The 17,483-nt window shown below is 43.6% G+C and overlaps 3 protein-coding genes across 3 annotated transcripts; all 3 read right to left on the bottom strand.

The window, feature by feature from the left end:
• Nucleotides 1-776: 776 nt before the first annotated feature.
• LOC135607413 (cellulose synthase-like protein D2) lies at nt 777-6,684 on the bottom strand. Its single transcript, XM_065099213.1, has 4 exons — nt 6,312-6,684; nt 5,061-6,024; nt 3,566-4,373; nt 777-2,915 (listed from the first exon to the last, which is right to left on the bottom strand). The coding sequence occupies exons 2-4, from the start codon at nt 5,945-5,947 to the stop codon at nt 1,158-1,160; spliced, it is 3,453 nt and encodes a 1,150-aa protein (XP_064955285.1). The 5' UTR covers nt 5,948-6,024; nt 6,312-6,684; the 3' UTR covers nt 777-1,157.
• A 2,232-nt stretch (nt 6,685-8,916) lies between these two features.
• On the bottom strand, nt 8,917-12,274 carry LOC103973408 (pentatricopeptide repeat-containing protein At3g51320). The gene is made up of 2 exons (XM_009387965.3): nt 10,745-12,274; nt 8,917-10,462 (listed from the first exon to the last, which is right to left on the bottom strand). The coding sequence occupies exons 1-2, from the start codon at nt 11,826-11,828 to the stop codon at nt 9,822-9,824; spliced, it is 1,725 nt and encodes a 574-aa protein (XP_009386240.2). The 5' UTR covers nt 11,829-12,274; the 3' UTR covers nt 8,917-9,821.
• Nucleotides 12,275-13,616: 1,342 nt separating this feature from the next.
• LOC135606478 (probable transcription factor KAN2) lies at nt 13,617-16,861 on the bottom strand. Its single transcript, XM_065097510.1, has 6 exons — nt 16,210-16,861; nt 16,034-16,110; nt 15,477-15,522; nt 15,299-15,401; nt 14,210-14,270; nt 13,617-14,000 (listed from the first exon to the last, which is right to left on the bottom strand). Exons 1-6 carry the CDS (start codon nt 16,832-16,834, stop codon nt 13,884-13,886), a joined length of 1,029 nt encoding a protein of 342 aa, XP_064953582.1. The 5' UTR covers nt 16,835-16,861; the 3' UTR covers nt 13,617-13,883.
• Between the last annotated feature and the right edge of the window lie 622 nt (nt 16,862-17,483).

The raw sequence follows: 17,483 nt of genomic DNA, 5'->3' as shown, positions 1-17,483 counted from the left end.
CTGATATCATATCACACCTGGCGGTATTACAAATCTGGTTATTATCAAGCTATATTCATCAGGGCTGTTTGATCATGCCAAGTTAGGTTATATGAACAACATACAAGATGGATCATGACTACACCTAAACCACAGGTCACTTTGAAAAATGAAATGCAATCTGCCATGGTGAAATCATGTCAAGAAGAATAGATTCAACTTAAAAAATGGTAAGGTCCATTCAACCAGATCATCCTAAGCTGAAATAATGAATCAGCAAACCAGGGTGTAGAATTTTCAAACATGTTATCATCAATGGTTCTCTTTTTTTCAACTACTAACCAGATGAAAAGAAAACTACAAAGCAGGTAAGAAATAAAACAAACTAAAGTAGTAGATGAGTAGAAAGTTATGCATAAGAGGCAGCAAAGTAAACTGATAAGACAAGAAAGAAGGAAATCTGTGATGTGGGTGCATAGGCTGCTGATTCATAACTATAAACCCTAAGTGAAATCAAAATGCCAGTTCTGCTGGTTCAAATGAAGTTATCTATCAGAGAGTTCTCTATCATTGAACAGGATACTTGCTACATCTTCTAAACAATTTCTAACCAAATGACATGAACCATGTACTTCTATATCTGCCAAATCATTAATAGGTAGAACTCAAGCATGAGAATAGGTATCATGCTACTACTAGCTCGTCGCATTGTGATCATCATCAATTAACTTGCCAATATCGACCAAACATGTGCTCGAGTGCCAAGTCCAGAGTTCCAAAGAACATACATGAACAGATTGCTTTAAAATGATGCCTACATAGTAAAAACTGCTTAAAAGTCCACACTTGATAATTACGAAAGATAACAAGCAGATGGCTGCAAAATCACATCTTCCAAGTACAAACAGATATGCCCAACACATTACCTCCCATCATATGCAGACTCTCCCCTTCTCACCTGTGAACCATAGATGTCCAAATTAATAAAAAATTATAAAAGTGAATAAAAACTCCCCCAAAATTAGAGTAGAACTGACTAGCATTCTGCTGCTCTTTCTGAGGTTGCTCTTCTGGGATTCCTATAAAGAGCTCAGAGCAGAACCAGCAACATGCCAAAACTGTTTTACCATCACAACAACCATCTTGCCAATACCTCAAGACTGCAACATTATAATGAATCAAGGGAACGTGAAGGAGCCACCAATCTGTGAGTTACTACCAGATGGGGGATTGATTGCAACCCAAAGCAGTGAAATAGTTATAGCAATGAGCCCAGACCACACGAAAACAATGGTTGGCGTCCTTCCTCTCCGTCCCATTAGACCTTTTGCGAATGGGTACAGATGTGCCAACACCCAGAAGCTGAAGAACACCCCACCCAACAGCTTGCTCCACTGTGGTATCGTACTATATATAGTGCGGCTAAATCCAACAGCTATTGCTATCAAATTCACCATCATGATGGTGATGGGTGGTATCATCAGTGAGGTCCACTTCACTATGTAGAGATCAGCAAATTCATCATTCTCATCATCACCTGCTGATTTTGAAGTAAGGGTGAATGAGATCTCAATCCCAGCAATCACCTTCAGCAATCCCTGGAGCACAGCAGCAAGATGAGCACTGGTTCCTCCAATTAACCAGAACTGTTCATTTCGCCACCATTCTTCAAGTTCGATACCAGACCACTTGATCTCAAGAACTGCGAGCATGCATAATGTTACTGTGATGATGAGAAGGTACGTGAGGAAGGTCACATTGAGGGTCTGCACAATGAACTGCCCAGTGAAGAGAGAAAGTGCAGGTAGGAAGCAGTAGACAATAAGGAAGATGGAGGTAAATGGGTAGATCCCGACATTGAGATACGCAATCCTCTGAAGAATCTTCATTCTTGGACTTGCAAGCAATGCATTGTTACGGGAGAAGAAGATCTCGACAGAGCCTGTAGCCCACCTGAGAACTTGGTGGAGCCGATCGGTCAGGTTAATTGGAGCAGTCCCACGGAAGGCATCAGGTTTAGTTACACAGTAGACTGACTTCCACCCTCTATTGTGCATCCTGTAGCCAGTAACAACATCTTCAGTGACAGACCCATAGATCCATCCAACGCGCTGTCCCCACTCAGTCTTATCCTCATACCAGCATGAGATGGCACTGATTGCTTCAGCTACGGTGGATGCATCAAGAAGGTCACGAGGAGCAGTAAGGAGACCAGGCGCGCGGCCATTTTTAACAGCAGGATGATCAGCAAGAGGGCGGCCTTGGAGCTCAGCAATAGGAATGGAGTCGATCAGAAAGGTTGAGTTTCCAAATTTCTTAGGAAAGGTAGAGATGGCCATCTCATCATCGTCAGAGTCTCCCATGCGAAGAGCTCGAGTCTCCTCAGATGCCACGGCTGCGTGTGTCTTGCGCTTTTGGGGAAAACAGCAGCTGCAGCAACTTCCATGGCGTTCTTTGGATCGAGGAGGATCAAAGCCATAGAGAGCAATCCGTCGAAATAGGCAGCCAGTACCAACATAAACTGGCCCTTGAAGACCATCGAGGGCTCGCATGTTGACATCAAAAAAGACAGTGTTGTTGTTCGCATAACGGTCGGAGGGATCAATGCCCTCAAACCGCTGCGGAAACTGGACATAGCAAATGCGGTCACCCCCACGATCCATCATAAAGCACATGCCCTCTCGGAGGGCCTGCGAGTTATAGACGTAGTGGTCACAATCAAGGTTGAGAATAAAAGGACCATTTGACATAATTGCAGAGGCACGAACAAGAGCATTCATAGCCCCAGCTTTCTTGTTGTGGTCATAGCCTGGGCGCTTCTCACGAGATACATAGACCAGCATGGGCAGACGAATGTCTACAACAGTGAAATCAAGCGGTCCACCCTCTTCATTATTTCCAAATAATGGTTCATGACTTGGAGGCTTCAACATTACCTGCAGACAAAAACAGATACATGATTCCAGTGATTTCTACCTTGTAGTTTGTCTTCCTGTTCCCTTAAGTTCCACAAGAATAAGACAGTTAGAAAATAACGGAACTGAAGCTTGAGGCCTCACCACATAAAAGCATTGTACTAAACTCGGGTAACAGTAATCTGACTTGACGTTACAGAAGAATAACAGACTGAATCCAATAGTTACCAAAATGTGACGCTGACGAAGAGCTCCAAGGGAAGAGGTTAATACAATGAAAAAAAGGATAAGAACTTGTGACAAACAATTCTTGGGTGCTAGAATTTTCCATTATGATCAAGAGGAAGATGCAAGAATGACAGTCTAAAGAAAAAGAATGCAGCTTTGCAGAATAGATCATTAATTTGAAAATTCTGAATGCCAATGCAGCAGTATATGCAATAAAGAAACCTTAATTTTGTGGTGGTAACTATGTTTTTTGCATATTTTACCAACACATGGGGAAAAATGACTTGAAACAACAGCATCCTTCATCATAGACTGAAGGCATTGTTGCAATTTTACAGGCTACTGAACCCTAAAAGCAGACAGAAAACAACTCTATGCAAGACCAACTGACCAGATTATTTGTGAAAATAAACTAGTATTTAGAAAAAAGTGCAAAATAATACCTGAATGATTCCAGCATGATCACCCCGCGTATGCTCCGATGAGGGGTTCATCCAAGTTCCAGGCCAATGGGTACCATCAGCCATCCATGTTGCTTTAGGAATCTTTACAGATTCTACCAGATCATCACCAGCAACCTCCCTTTGTCGTTTCATTGCTTTGATCTCCTCACGTGCATGGTAAGCATCAGATCGCCGTCGGATTGAATCAGGCAACCCATTGATCCGAACCTTGAATTCATCATACTCTCTCTTTACCCGCCTTCGGTCCTTGACAAAGTCAGGTCGCACTTTGTTCTTGTAAGGATCCTTCTTCAAGTTAAAGTAACTTTCAGGATTTCTGGGCTCAACACCATGTTTACGGCAGAAAGGGACCCATATATTTGCAAAGCTAGCAGCCTCAGCCATTGCTTCAAAAGTCAGAAGGGCACCACCATCATCTGAGACATAGCATGCTAGCTTTTCAACAGGGTAATCAGCAGCAAGGATGGAGAGTATGGTGTTTGCAGTTACAAGTGGAGGTTCTTTCTCAGGGTCAGCTGTGGAAACAAAGACATCAACGCCTGGAAGATCAGACTTTCCACTAGGGTTGGTAGCTGTAGGAGTCTCAAACTTTTCCTTTAAAACAGCAAGGTCTGCAGCACGGTTTACTGGGGCGAGCTTAGGGAGTTGATCCAATAGCCAGGAGAATGCAAACCACAGCTCACAGACAACAGACATCCCCCACAGCCAAACTGCATCCTCGTTTTTGTGTTTAATTCTCCATGCAAGAAACAGGGCAAGAACAGCCATGCGGACAAAGATGAGAAGCCTGCAAACCAGAAAGCATAAAATTATTAAACTCAATTATAAAGAAAACCTGGTATTACGAATGAGGAGCTAAAAGTTTAGAGAATGGGATGCATATATAAATAAGATTCACACAAATAGCATAAGTCTGTCCAAGTGGAGGATATATCAAAAAACATATTCAAAAGGTTCATCCATGAAGAATGATATGACCACTGCAGACAAAAATTTGACATAGCAACTGATGCCAAATTGAAGATAACTCAACCAGAAGAGTCAGCGAGCTAGGCCCTTTCAAAAGCATGTGAATCCTACTTCACATATTGAACTTTCAGACACGAGCCCATTTATATGTGTCTGCCCTCGCCATCCTTGGAAGCTCACTTTCTAGAATACTTGGTAATGTGATGCAAAACATGGTCTCACTCCTTTTCCACCTTGAGTGGAGCGAATGATCTTAGGCAAATATGTCATGATTCTCCTTAATATAAGCCTACAATGATGTTTCTACATTCAAATTTCACAAGAGTCTGATTCATCTGGCACATACATAAGCTACAGACCACACAAATTTGATCAGTAGGTATCAGACACTGTTTCTACCTAACGAAAACAGAGCAATTTGAAAAATGATCACAGTTTTTTATTTAAAAAATAATAAAACTTAAATTTCATACAAAAAATGAACAGAACCAGCTGTTGCAATTACCTATATGGGCTCAATACTGCAGCAGGGATCTTCAACTTTCTAGTGAGAGGCCTCCATGGTTTGTTTGTTAGTTCTGTAGGCTGTGCATTTCCTCCATCCCCACCATCAACTTTATTCTCAGTTGGCCAGATTGCATTACCATAACCATAGGTCCCCTTCGTTTCAAAAAGCCATCGATTGTGATCCCAATCACTTGTCTGACTCCTGGTCATTTTCTGTGATCTCATTATCGAAAGCCTCCTTTCCATCTTTGACATTCCATGTGGAGCTGGCAATGAAAGTGGTCGTCCAGCTACAGCGTTGCTGACCACCTCCTCCAACTCAATAGTTTTATATGGTTCTTTGCATCCTGGACAGATCCCACCACCAACCTTCACTGCATCCGAAAAGCACTCGGCACAGATTTTAAAATCACACTCACAAGGAAGGATATCAACCCCACGCTCATCACTCATGACCTTCGAGTCACATCCTGGCATCGCGCAGGATGAGCCCTTGGCACCAGCCATCTGAGGATGGCTCGCCTCCGACTCGATCACCTTGTCCATCAGATGAGCACGAGTGACACTATTGCATCCACCTGTGAACAATGAATTTGAGACGTATTGCTCTTCGACCTTCGCGGAGATAACAGGATCCATGGGTTGATTGTCCGGAGTTGGTGGGATGTGGACATGATAGTTCGTATATTCCTTGTCGAAATCACCACTTCCAAAATCACTGTCAAGATCATCCCTGGAGTAGCTGACATACCGGCCCGACGGAGTTCGACGGGCAAAGGTGACAGTGGGCGGCACATTCGTCGGTCTACCATCGGCCTGCTGCTGATCAGATGACGAGGCTACCCGCACGGATCTACTGACCCTAAGAACATTGTTTGAATCCATGTCTCTTCGCTCTTAAATACGTAAATATCCCCGTTTCACTATCCACAAACTTGGGGAAAAGGGACAGAGACAAGGACCTGTAAAAGCAAGGGAAGAATCAAAACTATCTTGCACACGAAATGAAAGCTAAAAATCCAAAGCTTTTCAAGAAATGTGCAAAATTAAGCATTTGGAAGCGCTCTGTTCAGTTCATCGATTAGCTGCGTGGTAGCGTAAGAAGCCATCGCACTCGTCAAGAAAATCCGAAAACGGATCGTTTGGAACGAAGACTTCAAAATGCGGGAAGCATACCAAAAGGCTGAACTTTGTTAAAGAATTGCCCAAAACGCTTCAGAAGAAGCTATGCAACGGTTAGATCACATACCTGAGAGTCCGACGAGAGAGAGGGGGGATAAACTAATAATGCTTCTTCTCCGAGTGTGAGAGGGCGCTCGACCAGGTCTTTCTATAAGAGGCGTTTCAGAGGTTGCTGGATTTGACGCAGATCCCGACCGATTCTTCACTCAGACAACACAGCTGAACGGTTCAGCTCCTGTCTTGTTCCTGCGAGAACCGGATCAAGGGGAGGCGACGTGGCCTACGATGGAGCGCGATCGAGGGAGGAAGCTGGCCGGCGAGCGGAGGTGGCGCCTCTCGCTGTATCACCAGATCGTCACCATGGCGGACTGCTTTGGTCAGGGTTTGGCTGTGGGAAAGTGACGGGAGGAAGGGAGAGAGGGGCTTAGAAAAGGAGCGGCCTTTTTGCCCCTCGGAGAAAAGAGGTAAATTAAAATAAGATATTAGTTTCCTTACACAAAAGCATTGAGGTAGGCGAAGAGAACGTGCCCACCCATTTCGGATCCGCTGTTGGGTTCGAACACGTATCATGGTTTACGCTCTTCCAACGAATCCGTGGCGGACAACTGGAGAAGTGGGGGGTTTGGATAGCAAAACAGTTGATGCGCCCGCCTTACTTTATCTCAACGCGTACGCGCCGAGATGGGACCGTCATGGCCGTTCGATTCTCAATTATCCGCGTAAGTAAGTAGTGGGGCGACAGCATTCACGCGCCGAGACAGCCTCTGAGGATTCTCACAAATGGGACCCACGAACTTCCCCATCCAGTAAAACTGACACGTCTAGGAAGCAAATTTAAAAGCTGTCGGTCAACGGACAGCCGAGCCGCTCCCCTGTTGAGATGATGGAGATTGGCTGTAATATTTACATGCGCGGAAACTGCACGACTGCGATGCAAAGCGTACACATACTCGATCATTCTTGAAATATTATTCTTAAAATTATACACTAATGTTAATATCATTAAAATTCCACAACGCGTTCAGATATCTCATATTTAAAACCCCACAAAACAAGTCTTAGGATGGGCTAAACCGCGTTTTGGTTACGATTGGAGCCGGTCAAACGGGATTCGTCCGTTTAGTCAAAGGAGGAGGACTTTTGTATTTTTAATTTTAAATTTTTTTCGATGATAAATTAACAATTGCGGTATACACGTAAACGGTGATTGCAATAGTAATGTTACGACCGGTGACCGTTATCTTTTACCCGTAAGTTGCATTTAGAATGTTATAATCGCTTATAACGTTGTATGATGTGTCCTCTCATGTCATATAACCGTCACGCTTATGATTCTATCGACGACGGGGAAATCTTCACGCGAATTCTCACCTGGCGACGCGTAGGGTACGTCGCTGGTGCCACCTCTCATGATACGATCACGTCGGAGAGGTATCTTTCTGGCGTAGGATGGGCACAACCGATTCGTACACGCGTTTCCTACGCCTAAACATTACATTCGAATTTCTTTTATTTTAAATTCTTAGAATTAGAAGATATTATCGTTATTTTTGGGCCATCGAGGCCGTCTTCGGCGGTGGGGCACGTGCTACAGGGACGTTGGGCCCCACCCCGGTCCAGAGCACATGCCCACCGACGTTTGACGACCGCGGATGTCACGGTGTCCGAATTATTCTCCGATCTAAACAAAATACAGAGAAGATTTCCATTTTCCTCCAAGATTAGGAATTTTTATTTGGAATTAAACTTGGCATATGTAATAATGTCAAGTGTTGAATTGACACTAATATCCTACAAATTATGAGCTCGGTGAATCGATAAGAATAATAAAAAGTACTTTAGGTATTTATAATTTTAATTTATATTCTACCTAACTTAGGATCTATGGCTTGAGTAACTTGTGGATTCTGCACGTGGCTTGAACACAGAATGAGAACATGCACAGTTTCAGACCTTCTGGAAGTGTGATGGGGCACATGCAATCACATGACAGGGAGGAGTGACCAAAATGGCCTCATTGCATCGAAATTAAATAGACCCGAATTAGTTATTTATCCTTCTTAAGTCGGTGATTTTAATATATATATATATATATATATATATATATATATATATATGTTGTTTGCGCAAGAGAAAGCATTGTTAGCTCACTCTCGTTGTCATGAAGAGATTTATGTGCATATAAATTAGTATTGCAAGAAGATAGTACTTGAGAATATAACAAGTCCAGAAAAATCATATAATCACGTCACTTTTAGACGTATGTATGGAAAGGCAATGGTGCATGCACTCTCATGAGATCACCCACATGTTAAGTTCGCTTTCAAGCATCCATTAGGATCCCAAGTGGATGATGAGCAAAGTGTTTTGTTGGTCAGCACCAGCAGAAGATTTAAGGAAGATTATAAAGATCTGGGATCTCATCGAAAACAATCATGGATTTAGGCTGGATTAGCTCTGTTGCCTATTGAAGTTAACTCCCATGAAGGAAGAGGAAGAAGATGCTGAAAATAGTTCTATTCCTTGATTGATTTAGATTGACAAATTACAAAACACCATCTGCATGTTTCTAGATTTTTAACTACAATGAAAAAGCCTTCAGTTTGCTGACATGCCTCGAGTTATCTCAAACTAATAAAAGATAACCCTGGGTGTGAAAAGAACTTCACCAGTCACAACAACCTCATGATTATTTTTATTAAATAAAAATACCTTTTCTCAAAAAATTGTCTGTACCAAAAATTAGAGTGTGATTTTGAGAAATTGATGATCGAGCAGATGCAAAAGGTATCCTCCAGCATGAACCACATACAACTCAGTTTTCAATAACTGGAATTCTCAAATATGTTTACTCCATATTAGTGAAGTGTAATTTTGAAAAATTGATGATCAAGCAGATGCAAAAGGTATCCTCCATCATGAAGCACGTACAACTCAGTTTCCAACAACTGGAATTCTCAAATATGTTTACTCCATATTATTAGTGGAGCACAACTGCACTTCTTGCAGCAAGTTGGTGACTTGGAGCAGCAGCAAGCTTTTTGAATTTTATCTGCTGAGTGTGGAGTTTCCGAGTACCACAAGGAGCATTATGTTCAACTCTTCCCAAGATTTTCTGCCAGAATTTTTCAGTGGTATCATATCACATACCGAGGAGGAAGATCCCAAACTGAAAAAAAGGACCGGCACATCGAAAGGTGCAACCATCTGATTCTGCCAAATTTGCTTTGACTCCAATTCATGGAGAACTACTTTTCTCTCAAGTTTACTCTTAAACATGCATGAATCCAACGTCTAACACAACATCAAGACACGTGCCAGATGGGCTTCTCTTCAATGTAGGACAAGATATTCTTCAAAATCAATACTGTCAAACTCTTATGATAAAGAATACAAGTTATCAATCAGATGGCTCAAGCATGATTTTCTTTTAGTAAATCCTCAGGCATTGTTGTCGGAACCAAGCTTAACACAGTATCTGCATCTTGTTAGTAAGCTTTGGGTAAAGTTATAAAAGACCCAAATGCTCACTGCCGGTAGATAAAACAAGATGACCAATCCTTGTTGGCATGAGAATTCACTGCTGGACACTTTCGGTCAAGTCCATTGTAGCACCTCTTATTCTAAGTCTGGCAGCCACATCATCCAGCATCTCATATACCTTCTCAATCTCTGGTTTCGACCTATCCCCAATTTTAAAGTTGTGGACAATCTCATTTAAATCTACAAGTCTGTGACCAGGCATTGATCTTATTTCTCTGTTCCTCATCATCTCCTTCACCTTGTGAGCATCTTCCCACTTCCCTGCTGCCACATATATATTCTGCAACAAAGAATAGCGAGAGCCGTTTGAAGGTTCAAGCTCAACCAATCTCTTTGCAATGCTCTCCCCCAACTCCAATTCCCCACGAAATCGGCATAATCCAAGCAAACCTCCCAGGGCTAGTGATTCTTCATCCTCGGGCATGCCTCTTAATACTTCTTCCGCTTCTTCAACCAGACCAAGCCCTCCGTAGAGGTTTGCCATGCACCAATAATGAGCAAATGTAGGTTTGAGATTATACAACTTGGTCATCTGCTCAAAATATTTCTTCCCTTGGGTCAGTAGGCCTTCGCGGGCGCACGCACATAAGAGTCCAATAAAAGTAACTTCATCTGGTGAGATTCCTGTTGTTTCTAGGTGGAAGCTATCATTAGTTTCTTCATGCGTATCACAGCCTATACACAAGGAAAAGTAAAATGTTAACTCTTAAGAGTTTAGATCAAAACTACCTACTGTATGTATCATGCAATAAGGTAGTTTGAATGCAGTACATTAATAAATTATATTATGCTAACATTATTCTTGTAATGATAATGGCTATCTCCAATACAATCATATCTCAAGCTATGATGATTATATATAATTCAACATGAGGTGCTATGTAACAATTTCAAGTTCCTTATACTAGGTCGAGGAGGAAGAGGCAAAAGTAATTTTGCAGCAGAGCCACATCTCACCTTCTCCCACCATCTTGTCAAACAATGCAAGCCCGTCCAAAGGATCTCCATGGATACAGTGTCCAACAATCATCGCATTCCAGCAGACCAAATTCCGCTTCGGCATCTCTTCGAACACCCTTCTTGCAACGTCCACTCTTCTACACCTACTGTACATATCTACTAATGCCGTGCCAAATATCACATTATCATCTACAAAATTCCTAGTATAATATGCATGAATCGACCTCCCTCCATTGAGCTTGCCCAGCCTCCCACACGCTGTGACCACACTGACCATTGTCTTATCATTCCCCTTCAGCCCCTTCTTATCCATCAACCTGAAGAGCTCCAATCCCATTTCGGGGTTCCGTCCTTTTACATACCCACCGGTCATAACATTCCAAGACACCACATTTCTTCCCGGCATTTCATCGAATAGCTCCCTTGCAGAATTCAACTCCCCTGAGGTGACATACCCATCGATCATGGAGTTCCAAGACACTGTGTCTCGGTGGGACATCTCATCGAACAACATGCGCGCGCAACCAACTAGGCCGCAGGTGGCGTACATGTGGACGAGGGAATTACGAACATGAAGGACGGCGTCCACGCCCCGCTTCACGGCCTGGCCGTGGCAAGTCTCCCCGGAGTCAAGGGACGACGCTCGGGCACAAGCGGAGAAGAGAACGGGGAAGGTGAAACTGTTGGGGGCAAAGCCGGAGCGGAGGTTGGCGACGAAGAAGGGGAGGGCGAGGAGCGGGTCAAGGGAGAGGGAGAGAGCCTTGAGGACGACGTTGGCGCAGAAGGCGTCGGGGGCGGGGACGCTGCGGAAGAGGAGGAGGGTGTAGGAGAGCGGGGCGGCAGCGGAGTCAGCTGCGGCCTTGAGGAGGCGGGAGGCGGCGAAGGAGTCGTGCAGGAGGCCGGTAACGAGGAAGTGGGCGTGGGCCTGGAGGAGGCCGCGGAGGGAGCGGCAGGAGAGGAGGGGGCGGAGAGAAGGGTGGTACAGGGAGATCCTCTTAGGGGGAGAGGACGGCGGGGGAGGGGAGAAGAGATTGGGGTTGAAGCGGATGACGCCGCCCGCGCGGAGGGGTTGACGGCCCATTCATGGAGACGTATCGCTCGCATCCGTTTGGCCTCCCGCCCATAGGGATTTATTTCTCACGTATCGGTATCGGTTCCGGTATGACAACATAACGGTATGATGGAACCAATGTAACAGATATTTGGTCTATTATTCCTTAAAGGTCATCTAAGCCTTAATCATCGGTATTTCTCTTTAATATTATCATCTTTTTCAATAAAAGCTTAATTATTGTATCTATGGTTATAACACTCACATAGCCACTTTACGATATCAACATTGGGATAACCCAATTCAATTTGGATGATTTGACATAGTAGAGTTAGATCGGATTAATGATAATTTGGGTCAATCTTTGGTCAAATTTAATGTAGAGTTGGAAGCAATAATTTCTCTGGGAAGAGAAACAGAGAGAGAGAGACAGAGAGAGAGGGGGATCCTCAGGAGCAGGCGAAGAGGATAAATGAGAGGGAAGAGAGAAGCATACACCATCGATCGTCGAGCCCGGGCTGTGCGTCCTCCATCCAGAGAGAACCCCAAAACCTTTGACCTCTTGGGCCACCAAAAACCATGGCTAAATCGACGAGGACAGTGCTCCAGCACATTGAGTCAGTCTTGACCAAGGAAAGGAGACGCATAGCGCAGTAAATGAGGCATCGCACTCGCAGCTGCGAGCCATGGGGAAGAGGCAGCGACCTGCAAGCATTGGTGGTGAAAACAAGGCATGCAGGAGACGTCACCTCAAGGATGACAGCATCTCTGACGCCTCTCCCGAGCGTCGACTCCCGAGGGAGGAAAGCACCACGCACTAGTGCATGACCCTCGGCCAGCGAAGAAAGAGGGGGTTTGGGGGAGAGAACTGTAGTCGAGCAGGTTGTCATGACATGGTAATCATTCTTCTGTGATTTGTTAGACGCCTTCGTCGTCTATGGTTTGCCTGTGGTTTTGGAACCAGAGAAAAAGGGCGTCTCTACGGATCATTCTAAAGTCAGTGTCAGAAAAGATCATCCACAGGCTTTGATTCCCTCCTTATCCGAGCAATCTTGCTGCTCTTTAATGTCTTTTATTAGCTTGCAGGCCTTTCTATCAGTCCTCATATCTCAAGTCGAGTAAAAGATTGCAAAGATTTACAAGCACGTTTGGGAGATAAAAGGAAAAAAGCAGAAATAATTGACCGAAAGTATATGAAGTATACAAAGCAAGATTCTGACACATTCATGGAATTCAGAGAGGGCTGTGCATGGGAGCAGAAGAAACACATCAAGAAAGGCCAAAGCCAGCTATTCCATGCATCGTCAGAGTCAGATTTCTGTGGATTCCCTTCCCTACCAATTCATACATTATCACATGAGACATAGACTTCCCTGAGTTAATGACATAAATGAATGCATGAAATCCTAAATTGGAGAGGATTTTAACTCACTTACGGAAACATTAATTAAGTATTTGATGCTCTACCAGTGAACTACATTTGACCTAATTCATAGAAATGACTACAAATGTGACTGAGATCACCTCAATACCTTATATTTTATGGTCATAAACCAAGCAAATTCCTTCTGCCATCCATTAGACTACAAAGGGGGTCATGTACTTTACAAAGTTTATGAGAGTCTTCTGTGTGTGTGTGTGTGTATAGATATATATATATAATATATATAACAGCCATGCAATAATAACATGAGAGTGTATATAAGTTTGATTTTAGGTGAAGTGTAAGATCTTTTTGCCGCCAAATAAACCCTAGCTTTAACACATGCAAAAACTAGTTTTCATGATGGGCTGTTCTTTGGCAGAAATCTACAGGGAAATGGACACATCAATCATGAGAAGAGAATACATCATATTTGCTCATATCTCGAGACAATGAAGCAAATTGAAGAAGACAATGGTAGGTTTTGCTTACGAGTAGATGAAGAATGCATCCAGTAGTCGATTTTATTTTCTTCTGCCTTCTACTCAACTATCTCCTTTTTCCTCCTCCTCTCCTGTCCAGTTTCTGCATCTTCTGTGACCTCTGAGAGCGCACTGGTTCGTCATGACTGAGAAATGTTAGCTTGCGAAGGAGAGCTTGTTTTAGTGTGGCCTGCCCAATGTGATCTCAAGATTCGGCTTGCTCGAGCTCGATGTTTCTGAAAAGCTTGGTGCGTTCAATTCCAGGAACATCTCAAAGCTCTTTGGTTGCATGTCCTGCTGCAGAAGAAAGAAGAATCTGCATCATTTTTGGTTCCTCTTTATGTGCATCACTGTATTTCGCATTCAAAGAGATGAAACCACAAAAACTAAGAGAATTAAGTGCAGTTTTTATATAGACTAAAATATTTCCTCGAAAAAGACATCAAATGTAACCATTTCATGTTGACATGAAATAGTCAGTCATTCTTGAGATGAAGTTTAGATACCTCATAGTGCTGCATGCTTCCTGCAGTGGAACTTCTTGCCGTGCCATTATCAATGCTCCCCCTGTGGGAAAACCATCACTAAAGTCTCTATCAGTAGAACAAACCACCATGCATGAAATAATGGCACGCTAAAGCAGGTTGATTTTGCATATGACTTCATTTTATGGGTCATTGGCCCTAAAAGTTGCAAACACGTTCCAGAAAAAGCTAGCTTCTGCATCAAAGTTTCGGATATCATGAACACATCAACACTCTGAGAGCCTTGAAACCCCAAACTGACACCAGACTTGTCCTTTCAGAACAGATTTCTCAGAAGAGACTGCAACTAGGGATTACCGTCCTCTTGAAGGATCAGAGCATCATCTTGGATGCCTAAAACCTGGACACTTGGAGAAATGGTATGATCCAGTGGGAGTGGAAGAGAAGATCTGCAAAAGGGTCAAAAGTGTGGTCTTCTTCTCAACCTTTCTCGGATGTACTCTTTGACTTCTAACAGATTTGACATGCATCGGTTTAAGCTTCCTTCTGTTCTGAAAGTGACTGAAGCTGATCTGAGCTTTCTTAAGATTAACAGTCAATTATGCTTAGAAAAAGGAATGTGACCTTCTTCTAAGGTTGAAAGTAAGCATCACAATGGGATGGAGAAGAAATAGCCACTTTCATCCAAGCGCATGGTCATCTATTCTCTTCTTCTAATCTCTCTAGTCTGAATGGTATGTACACAATCTTTCTTCTGTGTTACACATCAGAAGTTGTGTGAGTACTCTTATATCAATCATGTATTTAGATAGAGGAAATAAGTCTGGAAAAAGGTGTCTTCATCAAATTACTGAAAGGTTGGAGTTTGGAGAACAACGGAAGACAACCCAACCAAATCAAGCTATTATTGCGTTCCATTGTATTTATGTAATTTAGTTCTTTCTTCGATTACTTGAGCTTTTTATTCACTAAATTTGTCCCAAAAACCGAAACCTTTGCTTTTCTGAGAATAGAACAGATGTCTGTACATACGTGAATGATGATTGATGAGCACACATGGCTAATGCATGAATCATGATCTTTTAGCACAGGAAGATTGTGTCTGGCTACCTTTGCTGACTTGACGATTCTGATAGATGAAGATTGTGAATGCCTACTGGATTGTCATCGGAATTCTCTCCCATCGAGCCATTCGCAATGGCATCAGATTGGCCTGGGACAAGAAGTAGTAGAATCCATTGTCAAAGAAGCTTTTAGGCAAGAACTGTAAGAGACAAAGCATTTGAACCTGATGGAACTGCGGGTCTATCGGTGTTCTTCAGAGTTCGATACATCTGCAACCACAGATACATAATTATCATCGAGGAATCTTGGCTGATCATCTTGTAAAGCACATTGCTTTTTGGTTTTAGACTACTTATAAGTCATTCCGCAGTATAATTATTTGCTCACTGAAACATCCAAGAGACTATGGACAACGTTGTACTGTTCGAGTGCAACTCATCAGAGTAGCTTCTTTTCACAGTTCGCTACTACTTTTTCTTGCAGTAGCATCTTTTCTGGTTTGAGTGTAAAAGCTGCAGCAATGCATGCGGTGAAAGGAGTACACAAGTGATGAGGAAATAGCCAGGATAAAACACAAGGAAAAGAAAGGGAGCTTTTCTCTACTCGATTCCAAGGGATGATCTCTTTCCTGCTCGTGAAAGCGACCCTTTGATTCAGTTCTAACCCACATGGTCGGAGATCTCAGATTCGGTAAGGAAAAGAGCAAAGAGGAAGTAATCAAGGAGTTAAATTACATGAAGGAAACCAAGATCTGGAGATGTGGTAGAGGATCTGTCTTACCTGTAAGTGAGATTTCACATGAGCCAGGGTAAGATCTCTCACATCCATGAGCTCTAGAACTGACTTGGGCGTCGCCCCTGACCTCCAAAAGAAAACGAAAGAAGAGAAGTCACAAAAGGAACGCAAGATCTCTTCATCCATGTAAATTATATGTGCAGCTGGGAAGTGTATCGTACTCTCGTGGCCTCCCAACAGCTCCACAGCATGCACAAAGCGGGCGTGGAGTGTGGTAGTCCACCGCATCCTCGGCGCTCTCATGCTCCGCTTGGCAGGGAACCGCGGCGGCAGATATCTCGATCTCGACAAGCCTTGGCTCGCCACCAAGTGCGTTAAAGCATGATTGGAGGAGGAAGGAGATCCACACAGGTGATGCTGCTGATGCGGGCCGACTGCAGGAAAGAAAGGTGGGTGTTGGTAGATTGGGATGCCCGTTATGGGCTCCAGCCAGCTCTGCTCTTGGTGATGTAGCGGATGGTGGTGGTGGTATTGTAGGTGATCGTATTGTAGGTGGTGGTGATGGTGGCGAGGTTGAGAACGGTGGAAGGTGTCATTGCTTGTGGCGGCGGAGACCGCGGCTCTTGGGTTTGCCAAGGAGAGTTCAGAGGCGGTGGCTCTGGCTGCTGATGCAGCGGTTCTGTTCTTGTTGGTTGTGGTGGTCGAGTCCAAGTTCCTGCATCGAAACCCTAATTCCATGTTCTCATCACCTGGCTTTCTCCAACTTGATGCTGTGGCTTCGAGCGAGCTGATCTGAAGCGATAAATCTGCTGCTGCTGCTGCTGCTGCTGCTGAGAAGAGCTCCATTTGCCCACCGAACTCCTCCTCCTCCTCCTTCTTCTTCCTCCTCCTCCTCCTCCTCCTCTTCTTCCTATGATTAATGCTCTGTGAGAGCGATAGCTGTACTTTTGGTTGAATGTCAGTGAAATGATGAGCTTGTGGGGCATGTGTGTAGGTATTTTATGTGGTAGTGACAAAGAGTTGTAATGGCAAGCATGTCTTCTGAACAAGGAGAGTACCATCATGTCAACATTGAAGGTAAACATTGTGTGGAGTAACAAAGGTTGATGCTCTGTGTTTTTGAATGCTGTGAAAGAAAATGACACCTGAAAGTGTGGGAGATTCCCTGTTGCTTGTTCTCTTGGGCATTGTCTGAGCGAGAAGGAATATTTTGTGCGAGCTCGTTGTTGAACTCGAGTGCCTGCACTCCTTCAGCTTCTTCTCACACTGAATTGTGGATTTGACCCTTTCAAATTGAGATTTCCAACTCCATTTCTTTCTTCTTGTAGCCACTGATGGATGGAACATTTAGCTAGAGGCACTCATTCTCATACTCCGCAATGGGTAATTTCCTGCTCCTAGATTTGCTGTTCATCCCTGTCAGGGTTAGAGTGATAAAGAGGCAAGAGAAACTTCTCTATCTATTTACAATCACTTTGCTGTCTTTTATCATTAC

This window comes from Musa acuminata, chromosome BXJ2-3, assembly GCF_036884655.1.
Source record: "Musa acuminata AAA Group cultivar baxijiao chromosome BXJ2-3, Cavendish_Baxijiao_AAA, whole genome shotgun sequence".
NCBI classification, from domain to species: Eukaryota; Viridiplantae; Streptophyta; class Magnoliopsida; order Zingiberales; family Musaceae; genus Musa; species Musa acuminata.
This window is presented reverse-complemented; position numbering and strand designations above follow the sequence as displayed.